Here is a 24642-nt window from a genome sequence, read left to right as displayed (position 1 = left end):
AACCACTGAATTACAGGATCCTGACTTAGGACAGGCACACACATACAGCATGTTGTAGGGTTTAATCGAATCCAAACCCAGGATCTCAACCCTCTCCTATCCTGGGACAATGATGTAACACTACATCAAATTAAGAATAGGTTAAGTGTATTTTTCATTGATAAGTATCAAACCCAATAAAATACCCTAATCAATTAAAAAAGTATTATTGACAATTTGGCGTTTCTAATCGATCTAATTCTTTAAACTATCCAATGCATTTATATTAAAACACATGTTAAACTATTCAAAAAATGTATGCATTTATTTAATGAACATATATTAGACACATATAAATTAGTTATAGGTACGAGTGCATGGGTCTATTGTATATTAATGCCATTTGTTTTCTTTTCTACGAGCAGCATAGCGGTATACAGAATTCTACTATTTTACTTTAAAAATATATAAATCGTGGATTTATTTTTTCATAAACTAAAAACATATATGTCGTTAACAAACAGGAGGTCAAGGGATATGTAAGGGTGTAGCTCATATATGTATCTACATGATCGTGACAAGATTTTTAAATGAGGCTATTGCGAAAGTTTAAGTAACTTTGCATTAAATTAAGTCCTCAGGCAAGCATGTAAATTTCATAAAATAAAATAAAAATAATATCTTACATAAAAATAAAATCTCCAAAGATGTTACATTAATGTGATAAATTTGATTGACAAAAACATTGCTTTCAATGATAGATTTATCAAATTTTGAGTGTGAGTACCATACTATGATATATTTCTTTGCACATAATTAAAGATCAATCTGAAGAGTCTTATGCAGTTGTTTTGGGGACGAAACGCACTTTTCAGTGCCACATTATGAGACTAGTTTGTTGGCGAGTTCAAAAAGAAAAATAACAAAAATACAGAAAACTCCGAAGAAAATTAAAAACGGAAAGTCCGTAGTCAAATGGCATAATCAAAAACTCAAACACGTCAAATGATTTGATTACAGCTGTCATATTCCTGACTTGGAATAGGTTTTTCTTATGTAAAACATAGTTGATTAAACCTGGATTTATGGCTAGCCGAACCTCTCACTTGTATGAGAGTCGCTTAAAAATTCAATGATGTTGACAACGATGTGTGATCAAAGCAAACAGACATAAGAGGTAACATATCATTCTATATACGGACTTCGCCGATTGGGATATTAATTGTTTTTCTCAATTTCTAAAATCCAATTACATGACTCCTTTTTCTTCTATGTAAACACAATTAAAAGAAATCAAACAAAGCAATTAAATATGGCAAACATATATTTTACAACTGAGAGTTCAATATTGAAATGACCATCCTGACCTTTAACATGGACACACATTTTCTAATAAAGAAGGGAACAAAACCTGTCAGCATATTCCCTTAAATTTTTGTTTTTCTATATTACTTTGAAATGACACACAAATGCTGAAGCGAGAAGCTGTGACTTTTATACGAAAAAAGTGCCGAGAATGGCAGATTTGAAAAAAAAAATACACGTCATTCTAAAGAATTGAATCAGTTTAACACACAAGCGTTTTTCATTTGTCGGATATCAAAATAAATGAATAGATATAGTAAGATGTGGTGTGAGTGCCAATGAGACAACTCTCCATCCAAATAACAATTTATAAAAGTAAACCATTATAGGTCAATGTACGGCCTTCAACACGGAGCCTTGGCTCACACCGAACAACAAGCTACAAAGGGCCTAAAATTACTAGTGTGAAACCATTCAAACGGGAAAACCAACGGTCTAATCTATATAAAAAACGAGAAACGAGAAACACCTATAAATTACATAAACAAACGACAACTACTGTACATCAGATTCCTGACTTAGGACTGGTGCAAACATTTGCAGCGGGATTAAACGTTTTAATGGTACCAAACCTTCTCCCTTTTTCTGAAACAATAGCATAACATTACAACATAGAAAAACACACGATAAAATAGCTTATCTTATAAATTGTTTACTCCACTCATAAGTTTAAAAAAAACAGTTTTCTAACGATCTGCCTAGTGATGTGAACAAATGGTGATTTACTTTTATTTAGATAAAGGAATACTTTCCTCAAAAAGTTGCTTGTTTTTCAAATCGATTATCAATTTGCAGAATGATGTTAGAAAAAAAAGATATGGGGTATTCATCAATGATACAAAATCAGTAAAATAGTCGTAATTATGAAAGTAAATACAAATTGCGTGAACAGAAATTGGGACTAAGAAAGGGTGGTGTTCGTCCTTATAATATGTTAGTACCTAAAATGAAGAGAAAATTATCTGACAATTGGATACGCAATAACTTTATAAACACCGTAGTAAAAAGTGTATCGACAGCACTATTTTTTCGTTAATTTTTACACTTAAACCCCAATTTAATAACACTGCCTTCAAAAGGTGCTTTTAAGTACAACTATCCATTTAGGGTTGCACGTATGTAATATATTAGTATACTGTTTGTTTGCGTTCAAGATATATTACAAAATAATTTCATAAATGACCCTCACTTATTATGTTTAGAGTTAAATAGAATAAAGATAACTAAACAAGCTTTGCCCATTGAACTTTGGTACATGTTATATGACGCTAATGATTAATTCCACCATCCAACTCACAAATCCCATTGTTTTATCATCCTATTTATCATATGTTATGTAAAATGCACTATATAAATAAAATTTAGAAGTCAGGATAGACTTTGTGCAAAAAATTTTAATAAGGTAAGTGAATAATTATATGTATAGTATTGTATATGGCGCCTTTTTGCTCAAGGTTTTTTGGTGGTTTTTTTTATTGTTTAACATTTCAAAGCGGTATACTTTTGTTGCCTGTATTTATTCACCCCTTACTTTATTGAGTTTGAATTAACATTGTATTATAAAACAAATTTATTCGTTCAGTGTATGTTCACTAGTCTTAATATGTCTTTTGATTGAGTTAAGCTATTCCAGTTGATATTGCATAGTGTGTCTTTCTATGTCGTGATATTACACTATTGTTTCAGATAAGGGTGAAAGTTGGTACATATTCAAACGTTTAAACCCGTTGCATTTGTTTGCACCTATCCGAAATCAAGAATCTGATGTTCAGTAGTTGTTATTTGTTGATGTGGTTTATAGGTGTTTCTCGTTTCTCCTCGTTTTTTATATAGATTATACCCTTGGTTTTCTCGTTTAAATGGTTTTACACACGTCATTTTTGGGGCCCTTATAGCTCGCTGTTCAATGTGAGCCAAGACTCTATGTTGAAGACCGTAATTTATCTACAATTGTTTACTTTTACAAATTGTGACCTGGATAGAGAGTTGTCTCATTGGCACTCATACCACATCTTCTTAGATCTGTTTTACTTTCAGTTTTATTAGGTTTCATTAAAAAAAAATGAAAGCTGGGTTGTGAACTCACTTATTACCTTATTACTCAAATACATTAAAAACGACATTTAGAATGTTTTTTTACAAATGTAATAAATCTAACATTTGTTTTTTTTTCCTCAAATTTATAAAAATGGAGAGCAAATGAGAGATACTTAGTAAGTAAATATTCGGGAATCAATATTGCACCGATTTGACAAGTAAACACATTTTTAAAGGTCTTTTTGATATATTTGACCGTGATATTCTTTCCATATATATCGGAAGAACGAAACTATTATGACAAATGTAAAGTACAAATGACTACAGATGTTGTATATTGTCACGTGATTAGAACTTGTAACTGTGTTTTTCCTCTTTTTGTGCTTTCTCAAAAAACATATATCCGATAACTCAAGATATTGATATGTTAGAATGTTTATAATTTGTCAACATATTATTATCTGAAAAACGAGATTGAAATTCATATGAGGATTAAATAGGTTTGATCAAAATTGATGGCAATGTTCTGTTATCCCTCAGTGGGGAAAAAAACGTACTCCGGCTTGTTCCACAAACAAAAGAGGGGCGAAAGAAACCTGAGGGACATTCAAACTTATTTAAGATAGAGACAAAAATATGTATTCGACATAATTTGACATTCTATCATTTCCAGATATAAATACCACCAAATTTATACTACTTGTATTTAAATAGATCATTATTAACTCAATCATATAATACGTTATATTAATGAGTTACAGTATCATGTATTTAAAATGAAATCATGAATGTGTAGTAGAATTTAATTTGAGGTCGAAATAAATAGTCAAGTCGATTTGTGAAACAATTGCTCAGATTGTGGTAAAAGCATAAAATTTTACAGAGTGTTAGTTGAGGTCATAACTAACATTTATAGCTATGGACCCAATTCATAAAATCAAAATGGCGGCTATGGGCGGCCATTTTGAAATCATGTCCAAAAAATCAATAAAAATTATCAAAAAAATATGAAAAATATATTACTTTACCAATTTTGATAAACTTTCGTATATCTTATGACAAAGAATAATAACTGAGGACTATTGAAGTATTAGGTGGCCATCTTGAATGGTGGCCATTTTGGAAACGTAAATTTCAAATATATCATTATTCGCTATCCTAAATTGTTTTTTAAATTAATACTAAGTTTTATATGAATTTACAACTAGTTTTTCTTATCATTTATTTATATGACTGTTGCTATTCATATAGGATATATTCACCAAATGCTAAAATAAGGCATGCATATGTTAAAAAATAAATGTATTTAAAAAATACGCGTAAATTCTTTTAATTGCAGTTTAGCATTTAGGGCTTAGTAACATTTTTAACACCAAAAAATGCGTATATACAATATAAGTTATGACCACTGTATGTTGAAAAGGAATAATATGTAGGTATTAGGTCAATGGCGCTGAAAAAAATAATAAATAGAACGGAAAGAATTCCGTAACGCCAAGAGAGGACACATGAGGATTTACAATGCCAATCAAGTACAGAAAGAGCAGACATAAAAATTTGAGCTGGTAATCAGTCAATAAGAGAATCACAAGGCAAAAGGTACTTATCCTGTCAAAGCAAATCTTAAGATCAAAATATATTTTGTCAGGAAAACAAAAAAAGTCTAAGATGAGCCACGGATTGAAAATACCAGTAAAATAACCAGCCACGGTTGTGATGAATTAACAAGAACAATATGATTGCAGGATTTTTTTTCTTTCATTGTGATGAGGTATCTGACTATCATCATGAAGTCTCGACAATTATGATTGACAATAGAGTATGTGACTGTCACTTGAACTACTAACCATTGTTCTTTTAGCAAGACTCAGTGCTGGAGATAAATATTTCAGGAGAAGATATAATGCTAAATGTTTCAGGAGCAGATATCATGCTAAATGTTTGTTAAAACTGCACTACAGGGCAAATAGACAGAATTCGAGACACAGAAAAAAAAGTCAAGAATCTGTTATCCAAGGAATTTGCCTCGCCAAATTGATAGGAAACAGTGACGGCTCACACTCGTGAACATATATTGTTTTAATATTTGAAATTGATGATATTGGTAAAATGTACAGTAAACGTTCTTAGTAAATATGAGTTGTCATGGAAGGAATGATTAATACAACACTTCTGAAAAATTGAATACTAGCTGCCATAGATGATATGCAAGCACACATGAAAGGTTGCGTCTTTCTCCGGATTCTCAACGAACATGTTGGGGAAGTTCTGAAACAGGCCATATCTTTTAGTCGTGATGATGAAGGCCTCTTCATAGTCAAAGTAATTAGAATAGTTTGAAGAGTAAAGCTTGTTACTATAAAAAGGTTTACAGTGACATTCAATGCAGGCTTCTCAAATGAATCAGTTCCACAATCTTTGAGACATCTTACTCTCTATTTGAGGACTGATAAGTTGCAGTTGTATCCTTTCAACGACAAGTTGCACAATTGAACTATAATTATACCTGAGAAATGGTAAGTCTTGTCTGCCACTCAACGATATTTCTGGACTGTGTCTTGAAGATTGGCCATCTTGTATCATTCTTACTAAGGAAACTTATATCTGTTGAACTGATTCGTGTCAACAGCTGTTATTGAGTGTCCCTGTAACATGAGTAAAGTTATTCTTAGTATCAAGCATATATATTTTGCCTGCTATGGCTATGATGATGCCTTCATTTTTACCCTTTTATTATTATGTCTGTTTCACAGCTTCACGATAACATTTGTTGAAAATCAAGAGCACTAATTTATCTTGCTTGTATGCTTATAGATATCCTATGGCAGCTACATTCCAATTTTATTAACTGCGTTGTATCAGTTCTTCCTTTCTTGATAACTCCAAGATCTTCCAGGCGTTTACTGTGCAATTTAGCGTGATCTGCAAGATTGGTACAATACTTCTTCCAGACCGTGTGCCATCAATGTATTTCCTTATTTAGAAAAGCACAACTCCATAAAAGGATAAAAGATTCCTGACTTTTTTTCTGTGTCTTTTATTCTGCATATTTGCTATGTTGTCAAGTTTCATCAATCATCAACCATGATACTATTAATTTGACATCTCAAACTCTTACTTTGGCTTAGGGAATATGTCTTGTAGTACAAGTGCACAGTCATGTCCTATTTTTGTCGATTTGAAAATGTATCATAGAGATCTTCAGATACATCACCGCAGAAAAAAATACATTGCAGTCATTGTTCTTTTTTTTATCTAGTTCCACTTTACAGTGTCTGGTTACTTATTGTTTCTTTTCAATTGGCAACTTATTTTCAACATCAGAAGTATGTTTTCCCTTTTGCTGATGAAATATTTTGGGGTCTGAAAATGTGTTAGACATGATTTGTGCCATTTTGCTTTGTGATTCTGGAGTGCTTCTGCAGTTCCATAGCCCTCATTCAACTGTTTCAAATTGAACGAATGGAAAACCAATTCAAGACCCAACATTTTCGTATGCTTGCATCAAAAGAGTGATTGCCAGCTCAAATGTCTATGACTGTTCTGTTTGTATCTGCTTGGCATTGCAAACCCTTACATGTCCTCTCTTGCCGTTTCACACAATCCTTCCAGTCTAATTGCCCATTATGTTTTTCTTATATCTAGTTCCAGTGTTTTCGAAATCTACAATTTTGATTTTTTCCCAAAAAATAACCTTCGGTCATAAATCATATAATATATACGTAATTTCTGTTTTAAAAAGTTACTTAGGCAAACGTGTAAGTACAGAAATTTTGAAACTGATATCTTAATTTTTTTAAACATGTGCATGCCTTATCTGACCTTTTCGTGAATATCCAATATAATTTAGTAAAAAAAGTATGAATGTAAACAGTGAATTAATAAGATTAGCGAATAATGATATATTGGAAATTCATGTTTTCAAAATGGCCATCATTCAAGATGGCTACCAAAAAATCAAAATATATGATGTTCTCAGATGACAGTCCTTGTCAATTGTGATGAATAAACCATATGACTATATACTAATTTCCTGCAGCAAGCCCTTGACTTATAAGTCAAATTGAACACGATTACTAAGGAAATGTAAATGTGTAAAGGCAGTATTAAGTTGTACTACTCTATCTTAATGTGGAGGATAATGTAATAGAATATGATAAACAGAGTGTGGTTTGACAAAACATGTACATGCAATTTAATGTATTGTTAGATATTTTTAACGTCAATTGAGAACATTTGAGCAGTTGGTGTTCTTATAACATTACTTGTATGATATACAATTCATTATGTCTGCAATCAAGGTTTTTGAAAGTTGTTTCAATTGAACAATATCAACAAAACGAATTATCCAGTAATCAGCCAACTGTTATAAACGACAGGTATACAAATATTTTCTTGCTTTATTTCTACGTATAAAATAAAATTCTCCTGTTATTCTATGTTGAACAAGCGGTTGCACGAATATTGCTTTCAGAGTAATTGGTATATAGAATCATATTCAAAACAGTGTGGCTGTGGTCATTGATTGACGCCCTAAATGATCCCATTGACTTGGACAGATTATGTGAACGTTTGTCTGTAACGACCGCTGCTCACTATGTATTTGTTAAAGACACTTAAACTGTGGGGTCACAAAAGGTTCTCAACACCTGAATAAAGTAATTAGAAAAACTAGTCAGGAATAACACGATGTTTTGATTTATATAAATAATATAAATCAAAACATAAAGGTTATTCCTGATTAATTTTTCGAGTTTTTTTATTATTAAAGGCGTTAAGATCATTTGGTGACCCCACAGTTTAAATTTTATAATAAGTAAGTAGTGAGCAGTGGTCGTTACAGACAAACGTTCACCTAATCTGTCCCAGTCAATGTGATAATTTAGGTCGTCAATCAATGGCCACATCCACACTGTTTTGAATATGATTCTATCTTCCACAATGCATTTTTTTATTATATCGAATAATGACTACATATTTTGGCTTAAAAAAAAGATTTTTCAAGATGGCCGCCATTTAATATGGGTAATATTTCCAAAAGTTTTGTTCTACAAGACAATTGGATTCAGCACTGTTATTCTATCAACCATATTTCATGTCAATACCTTCTCTTATATCATTTTGATGATTTTCTATTATTAATCTATTAACATCAAACGGCCGCCATTTTAAAATGGCCGCCTCTTCCGCCAATTTCAATTTTCATATTGGGTCCATAGCTTAAAATGTTGTCCATGACATATACTACTACTATGCCAAATTTCATGCTTTTACCACAATCTGAGCAATTTTGTCAAAAATCGGCACAAATCGACTGGACTAAAACAAACCAGAGGTATTGCCTTGTGTTCTTCTTCAGGGGGTAAATTCAGTAAAAAAATTTCTATTCGACTTCAATGCAAACCTATTTGTTGATTTTCATTCCTACCTGATTTACTTTTAGAAATCAGAAACTTTAGTATATAATTCATTGAAGTTTTACATGGCCGTGTTCACAAACACTGTTATGTAGGATCGTACTTAGTTGCTACTCTGACCCGTTACCTTTTATTTCTGTATAAAACAATTTTGTTTTTATTTGCAGGTATAGACGATGCATTATAGATATGTGTTTATGTTTTGTGTGTATTTACATGTAGGAGTAATTGAAACCGAGGTGGTAAACAATTTTGATAGTTTGTCCAGATGTGGTCGATTCTTTTACAAAGGAAAAAGACCAAGTATAAGGAATCCTGCTGCAGATATTGTTTACATATGTCAAAAGTACAATGATCAGGATTTCTATGCTACTCTCTATGATAAAACTAATAGAATCCCAGTATACAGTGCAGTACAACTAATCCCGCCTGATCAAAACAGCTACGACAACCGTCTCGATGACAAGTTTTTTATCGAACCAAAACTTGCAGGTAGAGGCGGAAAAAATATGATTGAGGTTGATAACCGTGAACATAATTTTAACAATGTGCATAAAGCAAAATTTGGAAAATATCAAGCACTGGATATAGACTACAAAGACAGTGGTTACGACAGAGGGCATTTAAACCCCCAAATATTCAACACACAAAATAAGAACAGTAGATATGCAACCAACACGCTCACTAATATTGCTCCTCAATATGGACCATTCAACCAGGTAACATGGAACATTATGGAGAATGGTCTTGTGAACGCTGTAAGAGATAAATGTAATTTTTCTGGAGCAAAAAGCTATGTTGTCATAGGAGTACAACCTAGCAACGATAAATTCATTACGCGAACAATAGAAAAGACTGTAACAACATCCAAGGGGAAACAAAAAACTAAAAACGAATATGAAAACAGAGTAAATGTACCGGATTTTTATTGGACTGCGATTTGTTGTGATACATCCATGGCAACTAATCATACAAATATGGGATGGTCTTTTGGATATAAAGCGAATAACATTAATGAGAAATCAGTACTCGTTTCTTTTTATCCTGTTCACGAATTCCTATCGAATCATTACTCACAAATATTTGAACAGGGATGTGAATTCAGTAGAAACAATACTATAAAAATCATCAAGTACATTAAGAACAGTATTCAACAAGGTCCAATATTTGAAGCAAATCCTACAGAACGTTTCGAAACGTAACAATGTCTGCAGTAAGGTTCACAACCTGTTAAATTTTCTGTTTATAACTATAAATGTCTTTAGTTCAATGCATTGTGATGTAATCAAATAAAAATATGGAGTAGAAATAATGACATATCATGATTGTTTTTTAATTCATAAACTTCAGAACAAAGGTAATAGCAAATTGAGTATATCACTTTTTAACAAAATAAATATATATACGTATTCTTTGTACCAGTTTATCCCTAAACATCTATGATTTCATTCAATGACAGCCCTGTACCACGATTCTACCAATAAAAAGTAATTAGAAGCAGAGATAATATCATATTAAGTATCAGAGGAAATAGAGTGGACGTGTTAGCATTATATTTTGTAAGACTCATTTGACAGGTAGCTAGAATAAACAATGCTACTTTAAAATGCCTAAAAAGAAACTATAAAAGCTAACAAAACCTTTAGATATGTAACAGTATTAAAACATTTGACTTTTCTACTCTTTATACTAGTATTCCACATTCCAAACTAAAAGACCAATTGAAAGAGTTGGTATTGATTTGCTTCGTAAAAAAGAATGGCCAACGTAGATACAAGTATCTTGTCTTAGGGAGGGATAAATCCTACTTTGTAAAGGATCACTCTGATTCGAACAAAAAATTCTCTGAAACTGATATTATCAAGATGCTTGATTTCTTGATTGACAACATATTTGTTACGTTCGGAGGACGTGTTTTTCAACAGACTGTCGGCATTCCAATGGGAACAAATTGTGCCCCTCTACTTGCCGACTTGTTTCTTTATTATTATGAGGCTGACTTTTGCAAGAACTTCTTAGGAAGAAAGATAAGAAGTTAGCAATATCCTTTAACTAACTGACCGTTATGGAATAACCGTTTCACAAATGATATCGGATATGTTCCTTACGTCGTAACTACAATCCTCTTCCCTTTCATGAATGTGACCTACCGAATTAGACTATTTACCGGATTTTTTATCACATAAGCAACACGACGCGACGGGTGCCACATGTGGAGCAGGATCTGCTTACCCTTCCGGAGCACCTGAGATCACCCCTAGTTTTTTGGTGGGGTTCGTGTTGTTTATTCTTTAGTTTTCTATGTTGTGTCGTGTGTGCTCTTGTTTGTTTGTCGTTTTCATTTTTAGCCATGGCGTTGTCAGTTTGTTTTAGATTTATGAGTTTGACTGTCCCTTTGGTATCTTTCGTCCCTCTTTTAGATAGACGTATTTAGAAATGTTGTCAGGTCATTAAAGATTGCATATTTTGGCTTTGATATTGATTCACTTATAGGGTCTTTGCATCGGAACTAAACACATTTATTTAAAAACCAGTTGTTGTGCTCTTGTTTGTTTGTCCTTTTCATTTTTAGCCATGGCGTTGTCAGTTTGTTTTAGATTTATGAGTTTGACTGTCCCTTTGGTATCTTTCGTCCCTCTTTTAGATAGACGTATTTAGAAATGTTGTCAGGTCATTAAAGATTGCATATTTTGGCTTTGATATTGATTCACTTATAGGGTCTTTGCATCGGAACTAAACACATTTATTTAAAAACCAGTTGTTGGCATGACACGGGTTATGCTCGTCTCATATATTTTATGATGGTATGATACTTAACCCCTAACGGGAGATTGTGTGCCTGATATTCATATGATGAAGACATAATCTGTCAATCAATTTAATTGAGGTCTGGAGCTGGCATGTCAGTTAACTGCTAGTAGTCTGTCGTTATTTATGTATTATTGTCATTTTCTTTATTTTCTTTTGTTACATCTTCTGACATCGGACTCGGACTTCTCTTGAACTGACTTTTGATGTGCGGTTTATTATGCGTTTACTTTCTACATTGGCTAGAGGGAGGGTTGAATAAATGATCAATAGTAAAAATGATACTTTTATTAAACAGCCGATATATTTCCATTCAAGTACAATATTCCAACAATAATATATAATAAACATACGGGGCGAAGATACTTAAATAATAATCTTTCTCGTGTATTTTCGTACGGGTCAACTGGGATTATTTTAAATATTTCAATGACAATATAAATAAAATGCAAGGCATACAGCTATCTGCGCTGCTTCTTACCTCTAAATTATAACCCTTACTTGTAATATAAAATGCGAGGCATACAGCTTATGCGCTGCTTCTTACCTCTAGGAACCCCGGGATGATCCTTACTGCAAGCCAAATGTAAACACAGAAAAGACTGACGAACGGGACGTTGCACTGGTATTTATTTCAAATTACCGGAAGTAAATATTCTAAGCAGGAAGAAAACCATAACGTGAAATGCTTACATAAAATATAGGAGTCCTCGACTCAAAATGCTTATAATCATACACTCTTATAAATAAACATATCTAGACATATTAATTCTTCCAGTTAAGAACTCATAAATGTACACTTTTGGGTTCACGCTTAAAATATTGACCCAACGGTAACGTTCTGAACAATACATGACAAAGTTGCGCCATATACGACGTTATCGTATGAAAGGCCGATCATGTCAAAAACCCGATAAAGTAACGCGTTAACATTTAACGCGATAAAATCACATTTAACGCGATAAATACAGTTTTAACGCGTTAAAACGAGATTTTAACACGTATAGAAATAAATATATTTAACGCGTTAAACTTTGCAATTATCAAGTTTGGGATTTAACCCGTAGGTGAAAAAAGACGTTTTTCGCGATAAAATACCCGTCGCACTGGCCACATGTGTCATAATCTATCACATTAACGCGTTAAATTCAACACAATTATACGGAAGCGTATATTACCCTCGTTTTAATACTTATAATCCAAGATGGCGATATAACTTTTAGCGAGAAAATACTTTATTTCTCATTACTGCGATTTATTTTTTTCGACAAAATGCCTAACAAGGCATTTAGGCGCTTTGTTTTTTATCGCCTTAAAAATAAATCGTCTTAAATAACGCGACATATTTTCAAAACGAGAAAAGAAATTACGATTAATTTATAAGTCAATAAAAATATCATGCAATAATAATAAATTGCCTTTTTTTTTCTTATTACTGCGATTTATTTTTTTCGACAAAATGCCTAACAAGGCATTTAGCCGATTTGTTTTTTATCGCCATAAAAATAAATCGTTTTAAATAACGCGACAAATTATCAAAACGAGAAAACATTTTAAGATTAATTCATAAGTCAATAAAAATATCATGCAATAATAATAAATTGCCTTTTTTTCTTCGATATATTGTTTTATAAAGCAACAAATTGTTTTAAATTAAGGCGAGCAACGGGAAAGTTTTCAGCTAAATCGAGATAAATATGGCACGATTTTAACCTGTTCATTTTCATTTTGATTTTGGAAGGACCAGGTCGCCATCACATTTGGGCATTTTATTTCAAGCAAATGGAGGTAAGATAAGAAACAATTTATTAAATGATATCTCGCCGCGATATAGCCTTGTTGTGCTCATGTGGCGTTAAACAAACAACAATCAATCAATCAATCAATCATTAAGTTATTGTTGTAAAAAAACTTCTATAAAAAGGCTTTTCCACGTGTCTGCCGTAGTATACACACGTTAGGGGAATTTTGTTTTTGATGCAAAAAAAAACACAACCCTTTTTCTCCAGCTGTGAAAGTAAAATGGTCGCCTCATAAAATAATCAGGTTTAACTATAAATTAACATAGGGTGTCACGAAATTTACGTTGGAGAGAGCCAGTCGAGTTCTGATTTTTTTAATTCACAGTTGCGGCAAAATAAGATCCTTTGATGTTTTAATACTGAGTCACTACGAGTTCATTTGAACTATATAGACCCCCTCCCCCTATATAAAGTTCCAATGACTGTTCTTGTGACTCTTGTTACTTCGAAGTGTTCAGCGAGAAAAAAAATCTCGTGCAGTACTGAAAAAATGACGGGGCAGATTAATTATAATTGTTCGGTTAATATAAAAAAGAAGATGTGGTGTAATTGCCAATGAGACAACTCTTCACAAGAGACCAAATGACACAGAAATTAACAACTATTATAGGTCACCGTACGGCCTTTAACAATGGGCAAAGCCCCTACCGCAATGTTTTTGTGTGTGCAATAAACAGTACAAAGACGACAAATTTTGTCAACTGTTTTCTGTTCTTTAGTCAGGTTGTTGTCTCTTTAGCACATTCCCAATTTCCATTCTCAAATTTAGTAAACAAAAATTTCCCTCTATGATCTATCCTTATTTTCCATATTTTTTTTACAATAAATACTGACATGACGTATTGTTAACTTCGTATTAAAAATAAGCTGTTTTAGTCCGCCATACCAGGAATAAATAAATGATTGTCTAATCATGTTGAACATTACAGCCATCGGATTTGACTATGTACGTTCAATCAAAAACTTTGATTACCTTTCTTGATAGCTGAAGCGTAACATCGTTCTTAGGTTTACCTTTACTACCCTAATTTGAGAGTGGACTAATCAATTTATCGTCTTTTGGACTAAACTACTTCAAAATAAGGGTAATAAAGGTAAACCTTATAAGCTAATAACGACTTTACGCTTCAGCTAGCAAGGTTGCTAACAAAAGATTTTGTTTGAACCTGTACATACTCAAGTCCGATTGCTGTAATGTCTGTATTATAAGCTAGTTTAAAAAATGAGGGAAATTTGATGTCACACGCCAAGCTGACAAACTATGGCACTTTATAATGTGATTAAATCTTTTGATCTGTTCTTGTATTTTACAGGTCAGCTTAGAGATCCCTTGCAATTACTGTAAGTATAATATGTGTATGAACAGAGATGTGGTAACGTTATATCATCGTATATGGCAAGCAGTTTAAAACATTTTTCGAAAAATTAACACACTGAGAATTAAAAAAAAACACAGATTAAAAAACCTGAAAACACACACTAAGAATAAAAACATACACATTGAGATATCAAAAAGACGCACTGAGATTACAAAAATATAAATAACACACAGTGAGCTTTGAAAATTACACACTGAGACTTCAAAAATTACACAATGAGATTTATGTACATGTTGTGTGCAAGTTGTAAAAAGTAAAATAACAAAAAATCCGAATTCCAAGGACAATTCTAAAGAGAAAGTCCTTATTATCACATGGCAAAAACAAGGGGATGGCTCAAACACATCAAACGAATGGAGAGCAACTGTCATATTCCTGACTTGGTACAGGCATTTTATAATGTAAAAAATTGTGGATTAAACCTGTTTTTAAAGTTTTAAATACATACAGATGCATTAGAACTCTCGAGTTTCCTAATAATGTCAATTAAAGATACAGGAGATTTAGGGAAATTCTTCACATCTTTACTAATCGTAACTTAAACAGACCTTGGACTGCTGATGACATAAACTTAATCGAAATAACAATTTGAGCCATGAACTCAGGCTACAAATTAAAAGCGAGTTCTGTCTCCTAGTTGTTTAAGATTGTAATAGATACAGATTAGATATGCAAATTAGATCTGTGCGCAGAAAAAGTGCGCACAAATCTCATTGTGTAATTTTCAATTCTCAGGATGTGTTTTTCAGTTTATTTCATCTCAGTGTTTTTCTTTCTAATTCTCAGTGTGTAAATTTTTCGAAAAATGGTTTAAACATACTGAGTTTTGACGTGAACGGCTTGCAATAAACGTGGCAATTATGGGTATCCCATACCTTGTTTCCATATCAAACGTGGAATATTAGTAAAATTAATTAACATGAAAAATATACATAATTAATTTATCAATATCTAAAATTGGTGAATGTTGCATACTCATTTCTGAGTAATTTACCTTTGAACCATGGTCTCCAATCATTGGAGTTTTTTAACATAAAGTGTCTTGAAACTTTATGTGAGTCACTGAGTGGCTTGATAAATATTTCAGTGCAGATATCTAGCTTCTACTTCTTTTAAAAACAGCGACAAAAAGACTCAAGTCAACATCATTGGAGGTTTTATTATGTTATATTTTCCATTTGTAAACTCAGTTAAAATGTCAAAATATATCTATAACTTTTGAAGCTATTGATACATTTTAATTTTGTTTTAATTTATAAAATGGCAAATATAACAAAACAACGCTCTTCGGTCTTCACCTGAGCACTCGTACATATAGAATAAAAGTATATTAGATTCTTGAAAAAATAAGTATGACATTTATAAAATATAGGTGTTTGCAATAATTCACTTGTTTAATATTTTCAGCTAGTCTATTAGACCTTCCTGAAGAATTAGTGATAATGGTACTTAGTTATATTCCTGTGTCGGAGTTACTTTATACAGTCTGTAAAATATGCAGAGGTCTAAAGGATGTTGTGCGAAAAATGCAAAGCTTGTGGACTATTGTAGAATTTGACGATTCCTATACTATAGACATTGCAATGATGGAAATGATCGTGAAAAATAATCAGCTTGTATGTCTCAATCTAAGTAACCAAAATATTACTTTTGGGTCACACAGATTTACCAAATTGATGCTAAAGCTTACTCCTACTATTCAAGAATTGTATGTAGCAGAAACACCGCTAAACAATCTTGCATTTGTAATGTCCTTGCGAAATTTAACCACCCTTGATATAAGTGGGACATCAATAAATGATAACCAAGTAGTAATATTGTCACATGCTTCACAACTGAGACACCTTTATATTTCATTCACTAAGGTTACTGCTGCAACCATTGCAGATTTGTCTCGAAATTTCAAATTTCTTGTCATTTTTGATGCATGCCAAATTTATTTTATGTTTACTGATATTTGTTTGATTGTATCATCATGTGAGCAACTTAGATTTTTACATGTTTCATTCTTTTCACAGTTTGACATAGATCAAGCTGTTCAGTATGTAAATCAACAGCTTTCAATTGAAAGACAATTGAAGCTGACTGTATTTTAAGTTATATATTGTCGCATATATAGGGTATGAACTTTAAGTTTATATATGTACAGTGTATAGACATATTTTGACAACAAATAAGTAAAACTACGCCACTACTCGGTTCAAGTAGAAAAATATGTTTTTTATGACGTTTTTAGACACATATCTTCTTGCACCAGTTGATACAAGTTTATCTTTTAAAACGTATCAACCCTATGTTCTTACTTCAAATCCTAGCATTTAGTGCTGGTCGTTTTGTCCTAAAACTGCAAATACAGATACTTGAATGGTTCAAACAATATTTTTATGTTTACCAAAATACTAAAATCATATGATATGAATCAAATATCATTTTTTGCATTTATATTTTTTTTTAATTGTCGAAGTTCAAATTATTTGAAAATATTTTTATATGGGTATTTATCTGTGGTCACTACGATAAAGATATATATGTGTATAGTGCATATATCTTAAATGTGTTGCATCAAATTTGGAGAGAGGAAATCTCTTATTTTTTAATTTTATTAACAAAAATGCATTGTTTGAAAGAATTCACGGCAATTTTTGAAAGCGTGAAATAAATTATGAAAGTGCTGCTCAGAGTAGGATTGGGAATGATAATCTAAAATTCAGATTTTCAAGATATTGTTTCTCCTTTATTAGTTACAACTGCATTTACTGGTAGTATTAAACTTCAGGGATTTTTTCTATATGTTTGTAAGATGTATGTAGATATGTTTGCTGAATTTGTAAATAAACCAAAAAGGTAACTTCCATGTTCGTTGGCTCATATTTTGTTTTCTGCAAAAAAAGTTGTGAATTTGCGAGATCTGCAACATATTCAGAAAATAGTAATGTAGAAGGAACTGATAAATTAACAAGGTCATAACGAAAGTATTTAAGTACGTGCAGTTGCGTCAACAAAAAGTCATCATGAAATGTACAATACAATATGAACCCCTAATTTAAATAGAATGAAAAGTTGAACTTAAAACTGGCTTTATTCTCAATCTGTGACCTCCAACATGCTTGCCTCATTATAAGCATGTTTTAGTTACGATTTTGCTTTTGAAGTATATAACCGTTTACTTTTTTTTTCAGAACATATTATAAAATGGCTGACACTGTAAATCCTTTGCGTTACCCAGGTGACACTGCTTCAACGGATGAGTTAGTTGCTTATTATTTTACTTCTTCATATACGGCTAAAGAAATAGCTGGATTTTTACTTTTCGTTCATAATAAATTTGTTAGTGTTAAGACAGTCTACAGAATGATGAAAAGACTTCGACTGAGAAGATATGGTGCAGAGAGTCCATTGATTAATATCGTTCAAAAGATAATTCAACTGCACAAACAAGGATACTCTAATATTGGATATAGAGCAATGTGGAAAATACTTAATTCTTGCTGTGGCATCAATGCTACTCAGGAAACGGTGAGAATTGCACTGAAAGCTATACATTATGATGGTGTAGTTGCAAGATCTCGACGTCGACTTGTGCGAAGAAGATATTGTAATCTAGGACCAAATTTTTGTATTCACATAGATGGATATGATAAACTCAAACCCTTTGGAATATCAGTGCATGGAGCAATCGATGGCTTTTCTCGAAAAATCATTTGGCTAACTGCAAGTCATACGAATAAAAACCCACGTAATGTTGCGCTTAATTTTGTAGAATTCCTTAGACAATCCAAGCGTGTTCCACGATTGGTTCGGTCAGATGCTGGTACGGAGAACGTTATTATAAGGTCGATACAAATAGCGTTACGTGCAGTTCACAATGATAACATGTCAGGGTACAGAAGTTTTTCTGAGGGGCGATCAACTGGGAATCAAAGGATTGAGATGCTGTGGAGTTTTCTGTGTCCTTACTTCACCACATTCTGGAGAAATATGTTTAAAGACATGATAGATAACGGAGAGCTCAATAACACAAATCCAGTTCATCTAGAGTGTGTACGTTTTTGTTTCCTGCCAGTTATACAACAACATTTAGATATTTTCAAAAATATGTGGAATAGTCATAGAATTCGGTCACAACGTCAAGTTGATCAAAACTATGGCGTCCCGGATGTTATGTACAACCAGCCACTACTTTATGACGCTGTCGACTATTCCTATGACATACCATGTGACGAAAGTATCTTTGATGACATTACTAGGCTCTACACCAAACCAATGCTGCCCAGAGGCTGTTCAGAAGAGTTCTGTCAATTCATCCAGCAAATTACAAATGTGAATCTGGATGATTTCAACGTCGTGGACACACCACAGGAAGCAAAAACACTATTTTGTATGCTTACTTCTGTTCTCCCTTGAGATACGAATCATAAACCTTTACTATTTTGAAAAAAAAGTGTTTATGAAAGCTGTGTTTTGCTAGGTTTTTGATTATTGATTTTAGTTTATTTCTCATCAACGTGTGAAAATGTTCGAGATATATATGAATTCATGGGTATCGACTTTTATTATTCTATCAGAAATCAGTTTATTTTGGAAAATTGTTAACCAACCCACATTTCTGTTTTCAATAGTGAAGAATTAAGTAAACTTATATTATCGTTATGAAAATTATTTGTTATTTGCCGCTGTAAGTAAAACAGCAATCAATTTAATAAAGACATATAAATATATAACAAAACAGTTATCGTTATGCCACAGACCGTGATGACGACAGCCTAATACATTCCATAATGTACAAATTGTTATATAATTAAACAATATACTAGGTGTCTAAATCGCTCATTCGATGAATCTCTGTTATTGGGCTGTGAAATTGAGGCCAAGATAAGGTCACACTTTAACGATTTCCGGTAATCTAACTTTACTCATAGGAGCCTGAATCGCTAACCTGGTTTTAATAGCTATATATAGATATATATATATATATCAATTTGCAGGAATTGACCGAAAAGCAACAAGAGTGGACACACTTATATTTCTCGCCTGTTCTAATATTCTCATTTTAATTTATGTTGATAATACAAAAAAGATTTTTTTCTTCAAGCATTACTTTAAATTAACATGTAAGTGATAAATGTAATGCATTAAAGTCGAACTAAACCCTTTCACACAGACATGTAGGCTTTACAATCATTCCTAACATCGAATTCCGTTAGCATATTGCTAAAATTTTCTCAGAAACAAACCTCATAGAAAAAAATGAACCATGAAATGATGTCAAGGTAAAATGACACATGCCGGACAGATTGGTACACCCTACAATTATTAAATACGCCATACATAGTTTGACTATCCTAAAGTATCTGAAAAACAGACCAATTCAAAGAAATCCAACATTGGCATATGAACCATGAACGTAAGGTAAAAGTTCGACGAAACAAAAATATTAATTTTAAATTACCCATTTAGGTTGCAAAATCCCGGCAATTTTCCCAGGAGTAACGAGAGTTATTGCCTGTTTTATATATACTAACAGCATTACATTTTTATCCTATTAAGTATGCAAAAACAGCGTTAAAAATACACAATTCCAATACTTGAAATTCAGCTGATTGGTTGATCTGTCGTGATCCCAAAGATTCACAAAGATACATATAAATACATTTCCTCCGCTGAAATGTAACTCCTCAGTGAAGCTATTGTAAAGGTAATATATTAATGTTGACGTAATCTTCAATATCAAATGACGCTGAAACTGTATACCAAGAGAAGAGAAGACAATGAAATGGTTAAAAAAAACATGAATGAGACTTCGTAGACTTGAACCATTGTGCACCTCTTATTGGATCTGCTTATCCTTCCGGAGCACCTGAGATCACCCCCAGTTTTTGGTGGGGTTCGTGTGTCTCAATCTTTATTTTTCTATGTTGTGTTAAGTGTTGTTTGTCTGTTTGTCTGTGTCTGCTTCTTTTTTAACCATGGCTTTGTCAGTTTTTTTTTTTTTTAATTAATTATGAGATTCAACGTCCCTTTGGTATCTTTTGCCACTCTTTTTCTTATTTCGTTTTAGTTCAATATAATTTTTGGGATTTCTATTTAAAAAACATGGACTTTGCCATTGCCTAAAAATGAGGGTACCAATGTTGTATCCGCAACTTCTCCTGAACCACTTAATATTATTTGATAAAACTTTCTCAGATTCTTCATGATGTAATGCTATTGAGCACCTCCTATTTTGTTTTTGCTCAAAATAATTTTTGGGTTTTCCCCTGCAAAACCATAGACTTTTCAATTGTCCAAAAAACAATCAATACCCAGGGATTCTTACATAAGGTGTAATTAAGAGTAAAATTCAAATCGGAAAGTCCCTAATCAAATAGCAAAATAATAAGCTAAAACACATTAAATGAATGGATACCACCTGTCATATTCCTGAATTGGTACAGGCATTTTCTTATGTAGAAAATGGTGTGAACTAAACCTGGTTTTATAGCTTGCTTAACCTCCCACTTGTATGACAGTCGCATGAAATTACATTATATTGATAACGATGTGTGATCAAAACAAACAGAGATAAAAGAAAAAAATGTCCAAAATAGGGGTACAGCAGTCATTATTGTGTTATAATCTTAATCACTATAAAAACAAACAACTATGTCATCAAAGAAGCGGGAAAAGACATACAGACACAGCACACCAGCAAAAAAGACAAGCATACAAATTTCACCAAAGCACAACAACACTATATGACGGGATGTATAAGTACCGAGCCACGTCAAATGGCCATTATCAAAAATTAACTAAACAGTGAAGGTAACAATACACAGTTAGAAGATTAGTTTCGCATTTTGGCCATGTGTAAGCATAAAAGATTTTGTACAATAAAATTGAATTTAGATAGTTGAAGAATAATATAGCCTTCCAATATAAAAAAGAATATATGGTGTAATTGCCAATGAGACAACTCTTCACAAGAGACCAAATGACACAGAAATTAACAACTATTTGTCACCGTACGGCCTTCAACAATGAGCAAATCCCATACATCATAGTCAGCTATAAACGGTCCTGGAATGACAAATGTAAAAAATTCAAACGAGAAAACTAACGACCTACAAATAAATGTACAAGAAACATATATGTAACACAGCAACCAACGACAACCACTGAATTACAGGCTCCTGACTTAAGACAGGAACATACATACATAATGTGGCGGCGTTAAATATGTTAGCGGGATCCAAACCCTCTCCCGAACCTGGGACAGTGGTGTAACAGTACAAATAAAAATCAGTTGACAAAGGCTTAACTCGTCAGATGGATACACATAGAAAAAACAAAAAAAGAGTGATAGTGGCTGGGCACTTATACATCCCAAAAACAAAAAGGCCATTAGTAAAGATCTGAGAGTACTCACAGTAACTGACAGTAGGTTTATATGTCTAGAATGTTTTAGCATGTTTTATATGCTATTTTGATTTTCACATCCGTACCGCCCATAGGTCCGGAAATTACTGTAGTATTTTTCAACAAAAATTTGACCCTCGATCTTTTCAATTCAATTTTATGTAAAAACGGGGAAAAAGGTATAGTTTTTTTTTACACGTCTATAAATAAATGTCTATAGTTTCAGGAAAGGTATCACTAAATAATGGATTGAAATTCAACTTTGAACCACACTTTGGAGACTTTTTCATCCCCTTTTTGCAATATTTTGTATTAAATAGATGTAGATTGTTGCCATAGTATCACCAAAAAGAGATTACATTTCACCATTATAACTATGCATAAGAATAATAGTTACGCTAGGTCATCCAACAGAAACGGTTGAAAATGTATATCTAAGCGAAAAAAGTACATTATTTCACGAACGTTACATATAGCTGATACAGGGTAAATAGAATAAAAGTGATCTTTTTGCAATATTCGTGCATAAAACATTTTAAAAAACATTGTTATCATTGTTTCAAACTGCAAAGAAAAAAATGTAAAAATTAGAAAACTTTGAAATCTGCTATCCGCTTACAATTGCATTGGGTTACATCTGGTCACCTTATACACATATATATATATATATAAACAAGTCTAAATTGAAAACAACGTTCAAACCTATGATTGCGTTGGATAAAAACCGCAATTTTTATACGTGTGCATGTAAAACAATTTCTTGGTAGAGGGGTCTAAATACAACACAAACAACATTTTCCAAAAGACCAAAAAAGTGAGAAAGAATATTTTAACAAAACGCATTTGACTAGCAGGTCGAACAACTGATGTTCTTAAACTCTGCTGACTGCCATTGGCGATTTCCAAATAAACGGATCACCAGGTGTTACAAAATGGATCTTATTATTAATTTATTATCAAACAGAAAACAACAAACTTGCGGAAAAGATGGTATACCGCAAACATAAGGTGCAAAAATTTGTACACCATATCCGGATTTCGACAATTGATGTCTCTTCAGTGATGTTAGGAATCGAAACGGTATTTGGAAGGCCATAAAACTTACCTCAATTTAGGATAGACTCTTGAATTTTGAAAGAGTCAAAATAGGATGAACGGATCATATAAACCCGAAGGCAAATATAATACAAGCCCAAACGAAAAAATATAAACAAGTCTAAATTGAAAACAACGTTCAAACCTATTTATATATATATATACTTTGGTAATCTGTGGTCACCTTACACATATATAGACTTTAGTTAAATCTGGTCATCTAACACAGCTATAGTTTGGGGATACCTCTCGTCAAATTATACAGATATATACCTGGGTTATCTCTAATCACCGTACACAGATATACTCATGGTAACATCTGGTCACCTTACACTGATAAAAGACATGGGTTACGTTTGGTCACCTTACACAGATAAACACATGATAACACCTCACAGAGATATAGTCTTGGGTTACCTCTGTTTACTGCACACAGATATAGACATGGGTAACATCTGGTCACCTTACAGTAATATAGACTTGGGTTATCTCTGTAACCTTACACATAGATAGTCCTGGGTTATCTCTGGTCACAAAACACATATATAGTCTTGCTTTACCTCTGGTCACCTTACAAATATATATAGTCTTGGGTTACCTCTTGTCACCGTACACATATATAGACTTGGGTTATCTCTTGTCACCATACACATATATCAGTCTTAGATGACCTGTGGTCATCTTACACATATATAGACTTGGGTTACCTCTGGTTACAGATATAAGTCTTGAGTGACCTTTGCTCACCGTACACATATATCAGTCTTTGGTGACCTGTGGTCACCTAACACAAATATAGTCTTGGGTTACCTCTGGTCAGCGTACCAAGATGACCAGAGGTCACTCAGTTTATATATGTGTAAGGTACATATGAACGGTGACTAGACGTTACCTAGTATTTATCTGTGTCTGTATCGAGATCTATGTAAGGTGACCATAGGCAACCCCATTCTATATCAGTGTAAGGTGACCAGATGTAACCAGTCTATATACATGTAAGGTTGCGATAGGTAACTTATGTCAATATCTCTGTAATGTGACCGGATACACCTCAAGTCTATATCTAGAAATGTGTAAGGTGGCCAGAGGTAACCAAGGGTGTGTTTGGATATACACCTGAGGCGGCCTATGGCCTTTATGGGTGTGTTTGGATATACACCTGAGGCGGCCTATGGTTACCAATAAGTACCTTTAGTTTGATATTTTATACACAAAATATCAAACCATAGGTACCTACGGGTAACCATAGGCCGCCTCAGGTGTATATCCAAACACACCCTGTGTATAAAATATCCAACCATAGGTACCTATGGGTAACCATAGGCCGCCTCAGGCGTATATCCAAACACACCCCAAGTCTATATA

General features: G+C 32.9%; 2 protein-coding genes across 4 annotated transcripts; both read left to right on the top strand.

The window, feature by feature from the left end:
* The first annotated feature begins 740 nt into the window (after window positions 1-740).
* Window positions 741-10118, top strand: LOC139491099 (endonuclease domain-containing 1 protein-like). Of its 2 annotated transcripts, none has more exons than XM_071278465.1 (2): window positions 741-758; window positions 8966-10118. In XM_071278465.1, the coding sequence occupies exon 2, from the start codon at window positions 8975-8977 to the stop codon at window positions 9998-10000; it is 1026 nt and encodes a 341-aa protein (XP_071134566.1). In that variant the 5' UTR covers window positions 741-758; window positions 8966-8974; the 3' UTR covers window positions 10001-10118. The 2 variants fall into 2 exon arrangements, with proteins under 2 accessions (XP_071134566.1, XP_071134565.1); XM_071278464.1 differs by lacking the exon at window positions 741-758 and adding an exon at window positions 2653-2746.
* Window positions 10119-14607: 4489 nt separating this feature from the next.
* On the top strand, window positions 14608-19513 carry LOC139491098 (uncharacterized). Of its 2 annotated transcripts, none has more exons than XM_071278463.1 (3): window positions 14608-14749; window positions 16195-16232; window positions 17967-19513. In XM_071278463.1, exon 3 carries the CDS (start codon window positions 17980-17982, stop codon window positions 19189-19191), a length of 1212 nt encoding a protein of 403 aa, XP_071134564.1. In that variant the 5' UTR covers window positions 14608-14749; window positions 16195-16232; window positions 17967-17979; the 3' UTR covers window positions 19192-19513. The 2 variants fall into 2 exon arrangements, with proteins under 2 accessions (XP_071134564.1, XP_071134563.1); XM_071278462.1 differs by having other exon boundaries at window positions 16195-16403.
* Window positions 19514-24642: the final 5129 nt, after the last annotated feature.

The sequence above is a fragment of the Mytilus edulis genome, chromosome 10, assembly GCF_963676685.1.
Source record: "Mytilus edulis chromosome 10, xbMytEdul2.2, whole genome shotgun sequence".
Lineage (NCBI taxonomy): Eukaryota > Metazoa > Mollusca > Bivalvia > Mytilida > Mytilidae > Mytilus > Mytilus edulis.
This window is presented reverse-complemented; position numbering and strand designations above follow the sequence as displayed.

Coding starts and splice junctions, on each gene's coding strand:
- LOC139491099 (XM_071278465.1), top strand. CDS start 8,975: ATGCATTATAGATATGTGTTTATGTTTTGTGTGTATTTACATGTAGGA.
- LOC139491098 (XM_071278463.1), top strand. CDS start 17,980: ATGGCTGACACTGTAAATCCTTTGCGTTACCCAGGTGACACTGCTTCA.